This window comes from Notothenia rossii (genome assembly GCF_949606895.1).
Source record: "Notothenia rossii genome assembly, chromosome: 1".
In the NCBI taxonomy this organism is placed as follows: domain Eukaryota; kingdom Metazoa; phylum Chordata; class Actinopteri; order Perciformes; family Nototheniidae; genus Notothenia; species Notothenia rossii.
In genome coordinates, this window is record NC_136912.1 from 18,381,704 (window position 1) to 18,397,997 (window position 16,294).

Genomic DNA, 16,294 nt, shown 5'->3' on the forward strand with positions numbered 1-16,294 from the left:
GTTGTCCCCTAACAAAAGCAAACATTAGAAATAAAGATATTTACTTCTTTTTTTATAATTGTTGCAATGCATTGACTTTTAACCTGTCACAGCAGGATGCAATGATGATGGAACCAAGGTAACTTGTCATTACCCGATCCGGTTCTGCACATCTGCAAATACGCCGCTACTTCCCATGATGAAAATATGTGGAAGCAATTTACGGCACTTTTCTTGGATTTAAATAAAATAATGTTATCTTTGTTTTAATTAATTATATAATAAAACACTTAAATTGGCCAAAGAAAGTAAGAAAAATGAATCTTTCAAAATAATATATAACATTTATTTGTTTAGGAAAGCTTACAGAGCTAATTTTATCTTGATAACAAATCTCTAGTAATAAATTGATAAAATATGTTTAGTGTGAATTTTATAACACTGACTAAATCCAGTGATCCACTTAAATGTTATTGTGTTCAATTAACTTAACTTCAAATATGTACATTGGTAAAGTACTAGTGAAAGAAACTGAGTACCGTCATTTTCGGACTATAAGGCGCACCTGAATATAAGCCGCAGCAGCTAAATTGAATGATGTGTACATACAGTATATAAGCCGCACTGGACTATAAGCCGCAGGTGTTTTAATGTTTAATTACCATATGTAAGGGTTCGTGCAGAGAGGGGATTGTCGGGAAAGAGATGGCTGTTTGAGGAAGCTCCGATTTATTAACATTTCAACAAACAAGTTGCATATTTGCATAACGTATTCAAGTGTTAGCATTTAGTGCAATAGTAGCTACAGAACATGTGCTGTGCTGTGTAAACTGTACTGTATCACATAGCGTTTCAGACACACAAACTTTTCAACTTTCAAACTTAAACGGTGCGCTCCCAGCGCACGTTTAACACCTTTGCACAAACTGTCTCGCTCTCGTAATGTCTGTCTGTCTTGCTCTCGTTCCGTCTCTCGTACCACTCTTGGTTCCACTTTTACTTTTGCGCGCTACCTGTCTCACTCTTTTCCGGCCTCCAGCTTTTCCTGCTGGAGCCCGCCGCGGACCGGCCATAGAGCCCGTAGAGTTAAAGGTGGTGGTCTGTAACCTGTAAAATCCATAGATTTAGGAGGTCCCCTAGTGGCCGTTAGCTGTAAAAATCCATAGATTAGCCGCACCATTATATAAACCGCAGGGTCGAAAAATGGGAAAAAAGGCGCAGCTTATAGTCCGAAAAGGACGATATATGTAATCAAGCATTGTATCTAAGTACTTTTTTGATATATTTCTACTTTACTTGGGCATTTTCATTTTATACGAAATGTAGTTCCACTCAACTACATTGCAGAGGCAAATATTTTACTTATTCCACAACATTTATTTTAACACTCACAGTTACTAGGTACTTTGCACATATATAAAATACCTGATATGCTGATATGGTATATTGAAGTACTTTACCAGTCATCTACATAAGGCGCATTCACAGCGCAGTACTTTTCCCACAAAGGTTCATGAGAACTTAGTTCATCAGAACTCTTTAGTTCTAAGTACAGATCGCGTTCACACCGGAATAAGTCCCTGGGGGTGGATTAGGCAAATGAAGCCGCTGACGTCACTTCTTCTTCTTCCGCTTTGGGTTTACTGGCAGGCCGCAAACAACTTCAAGGCGTATAGAGAGGCGAAGTCCCGCCCATTTACTTCCGACCCATGGGACCCCGGAAGCGGAAAATTATACATTGAACTCAAGGGAGAGAGAAAAGTCATCTTTCGATCCCCTTTGAATTGTGCCACGAATGACACATATGATGTTTGTCAAATTAAAATAACATTTTGCAAGTCAAAAAAATAAAAATGTGTCGTAAAACTTTGAAGTTACACATTTTTTTGTGTGAAACCACTCAGTGAACTACAGGTCTCTGGTCTCGCACAATACGTGTCACTATCACAAAGATGGCCGTCACGTTAGCAAATGTTACCTGTTTCTTTTAGAATGAGGCGAAAAAGTATAAAACGAGGTGAAAATCACTACAAGTCTGGGCATGTTGAGAGCTGTACGAAAGGGGAGTTAGTCTATTCTGTAAGAGCCAGCATGCGGGACCGGCTTTACAAGGTTTCAGTGAGTAATATGATTGCAATGTTTAACGTTAATGTCAGCTAACTAACGTTAGCTAACAAGGTACACTAACGTGTTTTGTTTTAGCAACTAGTTTTCTCCTTAAGAACTTCGTGGTCTCTGTGTATGCTGTGGATAACATTAGTGTTCACAAGAACAAGATACACTCCCGCGTTTTGTTTTAGTTGCTCTTCAGATTCAAGCGGCCAGTTTTATATCGACTATATGTGTGATCTCCTTTTACATCTCGTTGTGTCATTTGAGTTTATTTGCTGTGTGTAGATTCAAGGATTTTGGTTATCTTGTCAATTTGTTTGGTTATCTAGGCACAGCTGTGTGTGACTCCCTCTGGTATACTGGTATGTGTTTTCCTAATGTAGAGAGCATTGATTAATTAATAAACTACACACTGACTCTAGATCCTGACCAAATCCTTTTTTGTTGATCAAATGTTTTTAAAAAAAATGTATTGTATATTATATAACAGCTGCACATCACAGACCGGAGTCTCTGCTACTGTGGACCACGAAGGAGGCGATCATCATCCCCATCCCCAAAGACCCTGCATGGCGTGGAAATCTCCTCCTCCTGGAACAATTCTACACCCAGCATATGCTCCCTGTGTTGGCCAGTAGAGAGGACATTTAAATAAATAATACTAATAATAATACTCTTAACACCCTCGGACTCTGCGTTGTGTTTCGTATGTGTGATGGGGTGTTATGCAGAGGGGAGGGAAACAGGACACAGCAGATTGGGATTGTGGTGGAGATGCTGAGCAGTTATTTAATTGTTGCATGTAATTATTATTATACTGCGTGCTTCTTAGTTATTCCATCTTTTGCTGTAACATGGATCTGTATGTAACTCTATATTTACTTGTTATCTACCACACTTCCTTCTACATCATACACCATCATTATACATGATGGTGTATATAGGATATATATATTTGTATACATATCTGTAAATTGTATAATTTTATTTTTCGTATTTGGGATTTCTCTTTTGTCCACTCAAATACACTTGGCCCTTTCTCTTTTCCATGTGGAAAATGGCAGCTGCATATTCTGCTTTTCTCATCTGGCTCCCTGTCTGCTCGTCTACAATGAGAAAATTATATAATGAATTACTAATAATCATTTAAATCTGTTATTACCAATATTTCACAAATTCTTCATGTAAACTTAAGAGCACAGCTGTATGTTGAGTATGTCAGCTTTGCTTGGTTCATCTTACTGGGGGGCAGCTACATGGATGTCGGTGCAGTCCACAATAATTTTGCAGTTGAAGGCAGAATGAATTTATTATTGACTCAGAATGAAGCACAACTTCATGTCATACAATACATTGACTTTATTTGTAATTGTGTAAAAAAATATGAGCATTGATGAGCAAGCAGGACCTGCAGGAACAGAGAATGGTGATGGATGGAGCTGGGAAGAGAGAAGAATAAAGAAAACGGATCAACTTTTTACGGATATTAAAAATTCAATTTCAAAACAAGATGCCGCTCCTACAGTTTTCTAGTATGTAAAGATGATTTCACATGACCAATGCAAAATATCACACTCAATACATGTGTGTCTCTGGGGGGTGCATTGTGCCTTTGATGTATATAAATAATATACCATAACCAAATACTATTACGTACAGTGGAAATCAGGTTGCCAGAGCAGGTCAGTCCAGTGTGCATGTTCCTCAGGGTCTCAGCAGTTACAGGTGAGGTAAAGAAAATAAAAGAGAAAAAGGTCAGTAACAACACTTTAAAGTAACAACACTAAATAATTATCTCTTTTAATAATTTTCTCTCAGTAATCACTCAACTACTGTCTTTCCAACAAACAGATTGACTCACTATCTTCACAATGAAACACGTCCAGAAGAATGTCATGCAAAGCAGCCTGCCTTCCTTCCTTCCTTCGACTCTCCCTGAACTGCCTGATCTTTTAATGTTCAATGTTAACCATTTGTGCAGAGAGCATTACGTAGAAAAGATCGCTGATGCTAATGTGGGGTTAGCCTACCTCCCTCCCCCTTAGCACCTGGTGGAGGGGGCGATAGGCTACTCTTCAAATGTTTCACAAAAAACGTACCATCATGACTACTCTTACTGTTTAACATTTTGCTTTACTTCATGTTAAGGCTAATACAAATGACAAGGCTAAGTAATGTAATGTAATGCTAACTAACATGCTCGCTACTAGCTAGGTAGCTAACTTGACTATGTTCCATGCAAAACATGTATATTACCTGATATGTCTGATCCAGCGACTCCTGGTCCTTTCATCAGACGGGAAGCGATAGAACGAGCAAGTGGTATGATCACTTTTGTGATTACAACCTGGTACAAAGCACACAGGCATCTTGTAAAAGTGAATTTATTGGAGCAATCTCTTATATTTATTGGAGGAAATAAATCAGTCTTCTTCTTCTTCTTTGCTTTAATTGCGAGATCTTCTTCTTCTTCTTTGCTTTGCGAGTCGCAACCAGTCTTGGAGCATTATCGCCTATGACATAACTTACGCGACCCAGAATGCATTTGGGATTTGTAGTCTTTCTAGTTGCGTATTTTTCATAGTCTTATATTTCAACAGTTTTACGACAAACTGTGACTTTTTTTACATGGAAATGATTGTTTAAGATTGACAAACATCATATGTGTCATTCGTGGCACAATTCAAACGGGATTAAAAGATAACTTTTCTCTCTCCATTGACTTCAATGTATAATTTTCCGCTTCCGGGGTCCCATGGAGGTTCCCGGAAGGGGAGGGACTTCGCCTCTCTATACTGCCGCTCAAAATCCCCGGCCGGAAGTCCCCGGTTGTTGGGAACTGGTTTCAGTAGAAGCTGCTGGGACTCCCAGCAGCTTCTACTGAAGCCTTCCGAGTAAATCGCCAGAACGCCGACACCTCCTCATCTCCACCGCTCCCATGTTTTATTTTGTGTTGCCATAAGTTAGTCTCTCTGCGTTTCTGCGCTGGGCTAATGCTCATGCTAATAATGCTAATAAAATGGTGGCTTCACAATACTTTTTTTGAGTTTTACGGGGCGTGGTTTGCAATCCGCCCAGCCAATCAGAAATATAGCTATTTTCTCACAAGAGAGCCGCATGAGAGTCCCTGCTCTCTAGCAGGGACGGAAAAGGGGGTAAAAAGGTTCTCATGAACAAATTTTAGTTCCGGCTCTTTTTGGTGTGAACGCGACATTTCGGAACTATATCGGAACTAAAGTGGGAAAAGTACTCCGGTGTGAACCAGGCCATAATATCGTAGTATCTACATTTGGTCCACGTTTTCAAACTACAAACATACAATTGAATGCCCTTACATTTATAAAAACAGGATCATATAATTACTTCTTCCATCGCTGAATAAATACAGTATACCATTGATAAATATTTCATTGTTCATAGTTGAATGACTTTAACGAGCAATTAAAGGTAGGTTACGTAAGAATGGAGAAACCAGCTCGAGTGCTAGAATTTGAAAGTAGCACCGCAGCCGAAAAAGATCAGCCCCTTCCTTACAGAGCCCCTCCTCCAACACACACGAACGCGTATATGACCAATGAGGGTACGAGATAAGTTTGTGCACGAGATGGAAGGTTGACACTAGTGATGGGAATTCCGGCTCTTCTTGGTGAGCCGGATCATTTGGCTCGGCTCACCAAGAAGAGCCGGCTCTTTCGGCTCCCAAACGGCTCTTCAGTTTACCACATATTATTATACCTTTTAATTAAATCAAATGTAGCCCTGTTTTGACTAATGAATGATGTATATGTGTACACATATCACTTAAATTATTCAATACATCATTTGAGTAGTAGTAGCAGTAGATCCTGCATTTTAGCCATGTCTCATTTCGCTCTATTTGCTCTTTCCAGCACTGTTTTTGCAGGGGGCTGATTCTGTGAGCTACAGCTGACCACGCCCCCCTGCAGGAGAGGGGAGCGTGCTCTGAGATCAGCTGCTGGGCTGTCAGAAGAGGGGGAGAAAAAGAGATCTCCGTCCTCCGTGTTTTATTCTTATAGAAGTAAGAAGAGAAGTAATGGGGCAGAAACCCTCCTTTTTACGCAGCAGTCCAGACATAGACATCAAACCTGCGACACATATTCAGTGTGCAGTTACTTTGGCATTAGGGCAGGGATATCTAGATACTTTCCAAGACATCATGAATTGTGCTACTTTTAAAGCAAGCAACGATGTTTTCAAATCTGTAATAAAAAAGCTCCTCAAAAACACTGTCGAAGCAGTTCCTGCCGTTGCTACGTTAGTTCAAACAGTAACAACGGACTATTTTTCTTAGCGGATGCATGTCAATTTAAATAAATACATACAACTATTTTTTAAATCAATAAAATCATTTTCTAAATCCATAAAAGCATTTCAATTAATATTGGGAGTCATGTCGTTACTTTGTTGAGAATGTGGCCTTGTAATAAGCGGGATAATGTGCCTTCATGCCGATCTAGATCCCTATTAAAAATTTTTTTTTAAAAAAAAGTCGTTCGCGGGTGCGAGCCGGCTCGAGTCGTTCACTTAAAAAAGCCGGCTCTTTGAGCCGGCTCGTTCGCGACCGACACATCACTAGTTGACACTGGCAGGTAGGCCATCCAATTATCTGAGCCGGCCGTGCTTTTTACAGAGCCACGGCTTCCACCGATGAAATATTTGTATATATTTATTGTCAAAGCATTTAATGTATTCATTGCTATCGGGATGTTAAGAGCATTCCATGGAATATAACAAAAAGTGTTTCTGAAGTGAATTACCTACCCTACCTTTAACTAGTTTCTCTTTGTTAATAAATGACGAAATTAGCTCAATATTTTAAACATTCTTGATCAAAATCAGAGAGAAAGTACTTATTTGAATAAGGACCCATTTAAGTATTTTATTTTACAACTAATCAAACCAAAGATAACATTATTTGTATTTGTAACCCAGAAAAGCGCCGTCAATTGCTTCGACATACTTCACGGGAAGTAGCGGCCTATTCGCCGCCGTGCATCTATTCACCTGTCGGTGAGTTTCCGGTACGGATCGGGTAACGACGTAACTGTTAGCTTAACTAGCTACGTAGCGAAAGTTAATTATTACATTTTTAATTAAACTCTACAGCGCTATCAAATATTTATGATTTTGTAATTTGGTAAAAAACCCAGCCGAATGGTATGTAGTCGACATCTCGAGTTGTTTCTGTGCTACAACTTTAGTCTGTTGCTAGCTGTAAGCTAAAGTTAGCTAGTTTATTTTAACTTTATTCAAGAACATATGAACATCATTTATTATGTATAGAAAAAATTTCGGTAGACATATAAAGTAATAAAACATTACATTAAATAAATGAAGAGTTTAATATTTCAGATTAAATATTTGCTACAGTTAGCTAGTTAGCATCAACGCTGTTTGGTGAGTTAAACGGGATGACAGGTCTTTCAGTATAACCGCTCGAAAATGAGAAGTTAACTTGGCGTTTTATTTTCATCAGGTTTCCCAAGAAACACAAACTTACCAACTGCAGATAAAATGGGAGATGTTGAAGTTCAGGTCAAGGTCGCTTCCGATTCACCGACAGGGGAACATGAGTGTGGCGGCCTGCAGGAGGACATGAGCGGGGAGAAGCAGTCAGACTGCCCGGGGACTCCTGAAGATACCGGACATGGAGGTCTAATACATTCCCATTAACCCATTAACTAATGCCATAAAACATGGATGTGTAGGCAGAAGTGGGAGAAGTACTCAGATCAAAGTAGAAGTACCACCGTTTAGGAATACTCTGTTACAATTAAAAGTCCTGCATTGAAAATGTTACTCAAGTAAAAGTATTAGCATTAAAATATACCAAAAGTAAAATTACTCATTATGCAAATGTGCCTTTTTCAGAATAACATATTATATGTGTTGACATAATAATTGATGCATTAAAGTGTTTATCAAAGCTGTTGCTAGTTTGAATTACTTTGTATTCTGCAGGGTAGCTTGTGAATTTACTCCAGGTTTTATTTAAGTCTTATTTAAGTGTTGATTACATATTTCACATTATTAATCCACGGCAAATGTATTACATAAATGTAGTGGGGTAAAAGTTCACTATTTACCTCTGCATTGTAGTGGGGTAGAAGCACAAAGTAGCAACACATGTTAATTCTCAAGGAAAGTACTCTACATCTACTTAGTTTCTTTACACCCCTGTCATTCACTGTTGATGTTTTTATTCTCGTTACAGAAGTACTTAACCCCCTCTTCGGCTTAATGTTCCAGTTATTAGTATTCTTGAAATTAAATGAGAATAAGAGAGTTAGAGTACATGTTGTGTTTTTGCTTTGTCTGATACCGTGCATTCATTAGAGGTGGAGGAGCCCCTGACAACCAAGTCAGAGCCTGTGGCTCTGGCGCCCCCATGTGGAGAGCATGCAGCCTGCAGCTGTGCAGAGATCAGTTGGATGGAGAGGAGCCTCCAGGCCATAGAGCTGCAGCTGCCGGTCCTCATGAGCAAAGCTGATGACTTGCATGACTGCCTCGTCAATGGGTATTTAAATACATTTGTTTATTTAAAAGTGACGATGCAATTTCACATAGTTTCGTGTCTTTGTAAATATCTGGAATTAGGGCTCTGAGGCTAGAAACTGAAAACAAAAGCATGTAAGATGTCTCATTTAGATGGTGATGCTTGAGCCCATACTGTCAAACATGAACAACAACAGAAGATGACTGGGGGCATGGTCCTGGCTATTGATAAAGGCTCAATTGTAACCTTGGTGTTTCTGCTATTTGTATGTATTTGTGTGTTTTTACAGACCGGGTCCTCTAGAGCGGGAGGCTCTTGCAGCTGCAGTGCCAAGTTTCCTGTACACCTGTCAGCCTTACTTTAACTGCCTGGAATCCACACGCATCGTGTCGCAGCGCAGCCCTGTGCATTTTGACATATACACAAGGGTATGAGTTTTTTCTGATGGCCTGATCCCACAACAAAAATAAAATACCTATATCCTCACCAGTGGCATTAAGCTACGCTGATTTTCTTTCTCAAGATTTGAAACCAACATTGGTACTATTTTCTAAAATAAAATGATCTTTATGAAATCTGTTTGCAGGAGGGTCTGTCGATTATTCAGAGTACAGGGTGTCCGCGGGGTCTTAACCCTGGTAATTTCCTCCCGATTACTATGCACCTTGTGCCCTCTGGGGTCAAAAATGACCCCAGGACAACAGGAGGGTTAAAAAGTATTAAAAGTTGATAAATCAATTTAGCGAAAATGAAGGCTATTAAAAAGTATTAAACGGCAATTTCCAAGGTATTAAGAAGGTTCACAGCAACGACAACATGAAACACCCTTTAATTTACTGAAACGACATGTCGGGAAACCCCACAACCCCATGCATAGCGCGCCATAAAATGCTGCTTATTATTTTAAGTTTCGTTGCCTTGCTCCGCTCTGTGGACGGGGGACTAAACGACTACGGTAACGGGTCCCAAGGTGGGTAGACCGGCATACGCAACGCTCTGGGGGTCCAACGGCTCCGTGTGTAGGGCACACACGGAGCCGTTGGACCCCCAGAGCGTTGCGTATGCCGCTTATATGATCATTTTCTGATAACGATGAAATAGCCCGCCTCCCTCTCCCCACGTCTCCTGCTGCTGCTGGGCTGTCAGAAGAGGGGGAGGAAAAGAAAGGCAGTCACCGTTTATTAAATATTATTACATTATTATACAGAGAACAGAGTCGTTATCAATTTTTTTTAAAGCTCAATAAATAACAAAGAAGACCTCTGACCGGCACTTTTCTAATTTTGTACGGAAGATTTAAACTTTAACGGACATGTTGCAGGCGCGCCGGATTCATTTTAGAATTGGGGGGGCCAAAAAAAGTGCGTGTGTATGGCCCAATCCCAAACTACGCCCTAGACACTCCCCCTCCGTGACGGAGTGAACTCCGTGGAGTGACACATGAGGCTCCCTCCTGTCAGATGGAGGGAGTAAATACAGCGGCAAGCTTTGGGACAAACTCCCCTCTCTCCGGCAGAAACAGGAAATGCCGTAACGGCTACAACGGTTTCAAATCAGCATCTCTTTGACAAAAAATGTAAATGAATAACTCAAATAAAACTCCAAACATCTTTAATTGTGTTACTTTTTTGTAAAGCTCTTAGTTTTAAACCTGATGTTTATAAGCTTCTTAGTGTTTGCAACAGTCTGTAAATATACACAATTTTATAATAAAATGCACACATTCACCTTTTTCTAGACTAAACACAGGTATGATCCTAAGTAAAAAAAAAAATGAGGTTATCATGAGGTTGTTAACATCGCAATTTATCACTATCGTTTAGTGGTTTTGCAAAGAATTAACCACTCTGTTTTTGTACCATTCTGCGTTGAAGTACCTTCTCTTTGCCCAAATAATCTACTAGCGGTCTCCTTTTTTCTGATAGTTAGCTGTACAGCTTTAACCGCCTCAATGTCCCGACAGCAAACCTCCATGCAGTTGGAACCAGCCTGTTTCGGTTCAACAACGGCGGCGGTGGGGTCGGCGGCGGTTTTGACAGTTTCTGCGGCCGCAGACTAGAGCTGCTGCTTTTGGGTTCATCTGGCTTCGCTGTTTGAAGAAGGTCCAGCCTCCGGAGATGTGGTAGTCAGGGATGTGACCTTCCAGTTGTTAAATTTAAGTTTAGATTGACCGTATTTAGTTTTCTTCTGCGCTGGTTCTTCTGACATGTTTGCAAGTGTATATATTCTTTATATCTCTAGGTTAACGGCTGACACACACAGCAGAACAACGTAACAAATAAAGTAAACAACGTAACAAATAAACAAATCTAAGCTTTTTTATTGGTTGTAATTTACATGGATACATTTGAATGGTGTGACAATGTCCTATTTGATTGGGTTAAAATGTACATATTCTTCCTGTTATGTCTGCCTGCTTTATTTTACCTAATGCAAAGTGACCTGCTCCATCGAAATCGTTCGCATTGACCCGAAGACACATTTTGATTCCTAGCTTTCTAATGAGATCAGGATTGTTTTTGTACTCCAAATATTAAGCAAAATATGTCACATTATAATGACTGTTACAGAGTCATCGTTTTGAGAAAAAGGCCTTTAAAGTGTTTCTCTTCTCTGGAATCCATCGATCTGATTGATTATTAGCGGAGCAAATGATCAAAAATACTACGGAGAGAAGATATTTTCGTTTGGATTACTGCACTCACGGGAAACACCGGCTGTTGTTATGCTTGTTGTGACGTTAAATTACTCAGTTCTCCGCTTGTAATTATGCCATTACAAACTTCAAACCTGTATTTATCATCTGCATTTGCCGAAACAAGTTTAATATTCTGAAAGCCAAGACTTTGTTTATTTGAAATCAGATGAAAACGAACTGTAACGGACCCTGCCGTGTTATCTATGATTACTATGCCTTACATTCATAATTTCAGCGGGAGGGAGGGGGAGCGGCGCTGCGGAAGAGCAGAGTGGCCAGTGAGAGGCGAGCTGTGGTCTTCCCTTTACAAGCTTAAAAAATGCGTGTAGCTAATGAGATTGAATATATATAACAATACAAAATAACAAAATATACACAGCTAGATCAGATCGCGTTTTAGATGCGACTTTAGAGTAGAGGGGAATTATTGAAACGGGATTTGTACAGTGTTCCGTGCCGCGTGTATATACGTGTGTGTTTGTGTATTTTTGCGTTTGTGTGTATTGTGTTTGTTTCCCGGGGAAAAGACTCACGAGAAACACCGGCTGTTGTTATGCCTGCAGTGACGTTAAATTACTCCGTTCTCCGCTTGTAATTATTCCGTTACAAGCTTCAAAGTTGTAGGCCTATTTATCATCTGAATTTGCCGAAACAAGTTTAATGTACTGAAAGCCAAGACTTTGCTTATTTGAAATCAGATAAAAACAAACTGTAACGGACCCTGCCGTGTTATCTATGATTACTATACACCTTACATTCATAATTTCAGCGGGAGGGAGGGGGAGCGGCGCTGAGGAACAGCAGAGTGGCGAGTGAGAGCTGTCATCTTCCCTTTACAAGCTTCAAACATGCCTGAAGCTAGTGAGACTGAATATAACAATCAAAAATAACAAAATGTACACAGCTAGATCAGATCGCGTTTTAGATGCGACTTTAGAGTAGAGGGGAATTATTGAAACGGGATTTGTACAGTTTTCCGCGGCATCTGCTGCTGCGAAAATGTGGGGCAGGGCTGAAAAGTGTGGGGGCCAATGGCCCCCTGGCCCCCCTGCTTCCGGCGCCCTTGACATGTTGACCAGAGGAACATTTTTTTTACGGAAACTGCCGCACGGTCCCCTCGTTCCTTGGAAGAGGCGGAGAGGTGGGTGTTTTTCATCTGCTGGTGGACTACCTGAGAGATACAGCAGGAGAACACGCCGTCCACCGCGGAGAATAAACAGAAGGGCAACCATGCTCCGGGGTCTTCTTCGCTGCTTTTGGTGTATTTCGGGCGGCAGCAGCGCCACTTACAGGCCTGACATATGTACTACATCGTTTCCAGCATTTCCAGCGGTCTAGTGTGAACGGACACGTTAATGAATCGAATGCGTGTGAACGGAAGCCTTTTTTGCGCTTGCGTATGCGTTTTACCGTATGCGTCCTTGTGGGGCCAAACTATATCCGGTCACAGAGATCTGCTATTTTAAAGTAAAGTCAACACATATAGACCCTAAATATAGTCTATATTAAGAACGAGAAAAGTCTTAACATTTATATCCTTTTTTGTAAACATATGACAAATGTGTGAGGGTGATGACGTCAGAGCATCGTCCTATGTGCCAGGGCTTAGCCCCGGACAGCCCCAGCCCAATTTAACCCCTGGGTATTTGTGAGGGAGCTCCTATATGGCATTACCCTGCTGAAGCTCACCATAGTTTAACATATTTCATAGTTCAAAGTTTTGTCAATTGTTTTGTTTATTTGTCAAATATTGGTTTCTAATGGTTTCTGAGGAGTTTTACTGGAATGAAAGAGCACAGGGTCTCCAGAAGCAAAAAAGCAGCATACTGCATTAAACCTGACCTTCACAGAGAGGTTGAAGTTCATGTGGAAAGGAGGCTTCAGTAGTCTGTCTGCACTCTGTTTAGTTTTGCTATCTTACAATCAATATAGTAAATGTGAGGTAAAGTGTATTGCCAATGTAACCGGTTAGAACTCAAAGTTGCGTTGAGGTCTTAAAATGTATGGAAAGGGTCTTATAAAAGGTATTACATTTGACTTCAGGATTCCTGCATATACCCTGGAGTAACAAGAACACATTTCATGATGTTGATTAAATCATTCGTAGGCTGCGGTTTTAGATTTTTGTAATTTCTAGTATCGTGCAGCATATTCTTTATTGTGTATGTATTTTCTGTATGAACTTTACTTCATCTATATTCAATATATACTCTAGTTTTCTAAAATATTTTTTTTATTCCTTATTATTTTCAGGTATGTCTTTTTTTGTATGCAGCAAAAACACATTCCTCGTATGTGTTAACCTACTTGGCAACAAACCTGTTTCTGATTTATTTAGCCAGCAGACTTTGATAGCAAAAAAGTGGTCACTGTCTTACACAATATCTGCATTTGTTGTTTCAATAATTATCCTCTGATTCAGACTTTATAACAAACATAACTTGAAATGTTATATTGTTTTCTAGCTAGCTTATTTTTAAATGAGTATAACACAACAAACTCACACCCTCTCTCAAAAGTTGCATCCATAGCTAAATAGGGCTTTAGTTTCTCATGTAACCAATGTTCACAATCATTTAAAAACTCCTGCAGGTTAACAGAGGGCCTATCCTGTAGCATATGCTGAGTGAAACGGAGGTTTTGTCTTCTCTGTTTAAAAACAAAATGTCAAATGGCTTGAGTCTAAACTTCCTGTGTGTGTGTGTGTGTGTGTGTGTGTGTGTGTGTGTGTGTGTGTGTGTGTGTGTGTGTGTGTGTGTGTGTGTGTGTGTGTGTGTGTGTGTGTGTGTGTGTGTGTGTGTGTGTGTGTGTGTGTGGCGTGTGCAGCAGTTGGACTTCTCTCAGCAGCTGTGTGACAGGCTGGAACAGCTGGTGTTGACCTTCGCCAGCTACAATCTCCTCTCGTTGGACGAGACTGAGCCTAACAGGTACACACACACAACACATTCTTTGTATTCATCTTTGAATATTTTGATAACATGTGTTGTGTCTTTGAGAACAAAAACGTGACATAACAGAAAGTCTGAATGTAATGATTATATTTGGTTTTCCTTGGGTTTCCCCCCACACGACAGTATTTTGTATCATATCTGCTTACGAGCAGATTTAAGGATGCAAAAATAACACCTAAGATACCTCACCCTGTTGTAACGGGGGATTTGGGATTTGCTACAGGTCACAGATAAACCTTTAATTTATCATGGAAAGGCATAAAGGGGAAATTGACAGACTGCTTCTCGCTGTAAGACTTTCAGAATGCAATGGAAACAGTTGATGTTGGCAAGATGACTTTCTATATCCTGTGACTTGTTGCTGCTGTAACGATCAGATATCCTCTCACCTTCTAACTTTTTTTGCATTCGCAGTGTGTCTCACTTCTGCATCGGCCAGAGTCAGCTCGGCCCGCTGAAGGTGACAACGTTTCGCTACTGCAGGCCCACACGATACCTGGCCCAGGTCGACACCGGCCTGTTCAAACGCATGCGCTGGAACGTGGAGAGACTCCCAGATGAGCAGCAGCCAGAGGAAGAGAGGGAGGAGAGGTAGGGGATTGAGGCGGACACAGAGTAGTGAGTCTGGCTGATATATTCACTCGGCTTGATCAAATGTATTCCTCTGATAGATTGCATCATAATAATAATACATTATATTTCTATAGCGCTTTTCTTGAACCCAAAGACGCTTTACATGTCATTTCTCTTCAAATACATATATTCCTGTTCTTAATCTATTATTCAGTTACTTCCTGTGCTATGAGGACATTCCCAACGCACACGCAGAGACAGGCGGGGACAGCCAAGGTGTCTCTGATGGTGACGTGGTGAGGATGTGGTCCATCGGGCAGTGGCTGCAGGTGACACCCGAAACAGACGACATCTGCGAATGGTAAACTGATTCGCATTTCTTTATCTGTTGCTCTGTAGCTGCTTCTACAACAAAAGGCTTTGTAAGGATGTTTTGAAGAGGGGTTTTATGGGGTACTTACACACTGTCAGTAGATGGTGGTCAGCACGCCCCTAGCTTGGATAAGCAGACAGGAGTTATGGAACAGGAGCAATGCACTGCTGTGGTTGGGGGCAGCAGCAACACGTATTAGCTAGCTACCATTCAAAATGCCCAACTAAATTGTTTTTATCAGATTAAGCGTACGGTACATTTGGCATATTTTCACCAATTGACTTTGCCATCAGACGGCCCTTTCAGTCCAACAACTGAAGATTTTATATTTTTTATCTGAGGTACCAGACTCTAAAAAAGAGGGTAATTTGACCTTGCTGAACACAGGAGTTGGCTGCTCTAGCACCTCCTTGATCAGTTGGTTTGTTTGTGTCATCTCATGTCTGATATCTGATGTGTTTTCTCAGGTCGTGTCACTCATCTACATTGTATCTGTCCTGTTCGTTTAGGATCCTATGCCAGGTCCCTACAGCCAGTTACCACAGGCTGCTGTTTCTGGGCAGCAACGAGCCGTCGAGCTGCAGCGCCACAGACTACCTGCAGCAGCTGCTGTTGTCTCACCAGAAAGTAGAGTGAACATAGTGACCTTTCTGTGGGATACACCATCATGTTGGAGGATCGAAGGATAAACAGTTTGTTGAATTGACCGGCGCAACTTAAATCCCATTATAAAGCCCATTGCCAGTTATTAAGCAAAAGTGTTTCTGGTTCTAAGGTCAACATCTGGTTTTATGGGCATCTGGATGGAACAGAAAAATCACGAGCACATCACATGACTGTAATATGTTATACTCTCAGCCAGAGGTTGTTCAACATTTAGAGCTGAAAACAAGTGTGGTTTGAAAAACAAAAGTTTTATAGATTGCATGTTGAAAAGGTTTTATAGTTTGTAAAAAATGTTATGCTTTGTATTGTGATGAGCATGTTTGACTGTGTTGTACACTTGTCACTAAATTGTGTTCAGTGTGTTTATGTTGAAGAGTGTTATTTTATGAGACTATAAATATGTTTATTACATTTTAATAGCCTTT

At 40.5% G+C, this 16,294-nt stretch overlaps 1 protein-coding gene across 5 annotated transcripts; it reads left to right on the forward strand.

Annotated features, from left to right (window-relative positions):
- The first annotated feature begins 6,586 nt into the window (after nucleotides 1-6,586).
- Nucleotides 6,587-16,286, forward strand: cUnh19orf67 (chromosome Un C19orf67 homolog). 5 transcript variants are annotated; one of them, XM_079681601.1, is made up of 9 exons: nucleotides 6,648-6,701; nucleotides 7,045-7,122; nucleotides 7,589-7,765; nucleotides 8,449-8,629; nucleotides 8,898-9,036; nucleotides 14,133-14,233; nucleotides 14,672-14,848; nucleotides 15,045-15,191; nucleotides 15,713-16,286. In XM_079681601.1, exons 3-9 carry the CDS (start codon nucleotides 7,627-7,629, stop codon nucleotides 15,837-15,839), a joined length of 1,011 nt encoding a protein of 336 aa, XP_079537727.1. In that variant the 5' UTR covers nucleotides 6,648-6,701; nucleotides 7,045-7,122; nucleotides 7,589-7,626; the 3' UTR covers nucleotides 15,840-16,286. The 5 variants fall into 5 exon arrangements, with proteins under 5 accessions (XP_079537728.1, XP_079537727.1, XP_079537731.1 ...); XM_079681605.1 differs by having other exon boundaries at nucleotides 14,136-14,233; XM_079681603.1 differs by having other exon boundaries at nucleotides 6,686-6,701; nucleotides 7,045-7,133.
- Nucleotides 16,287-16,294: the final 8 nt, after the last annotated feature.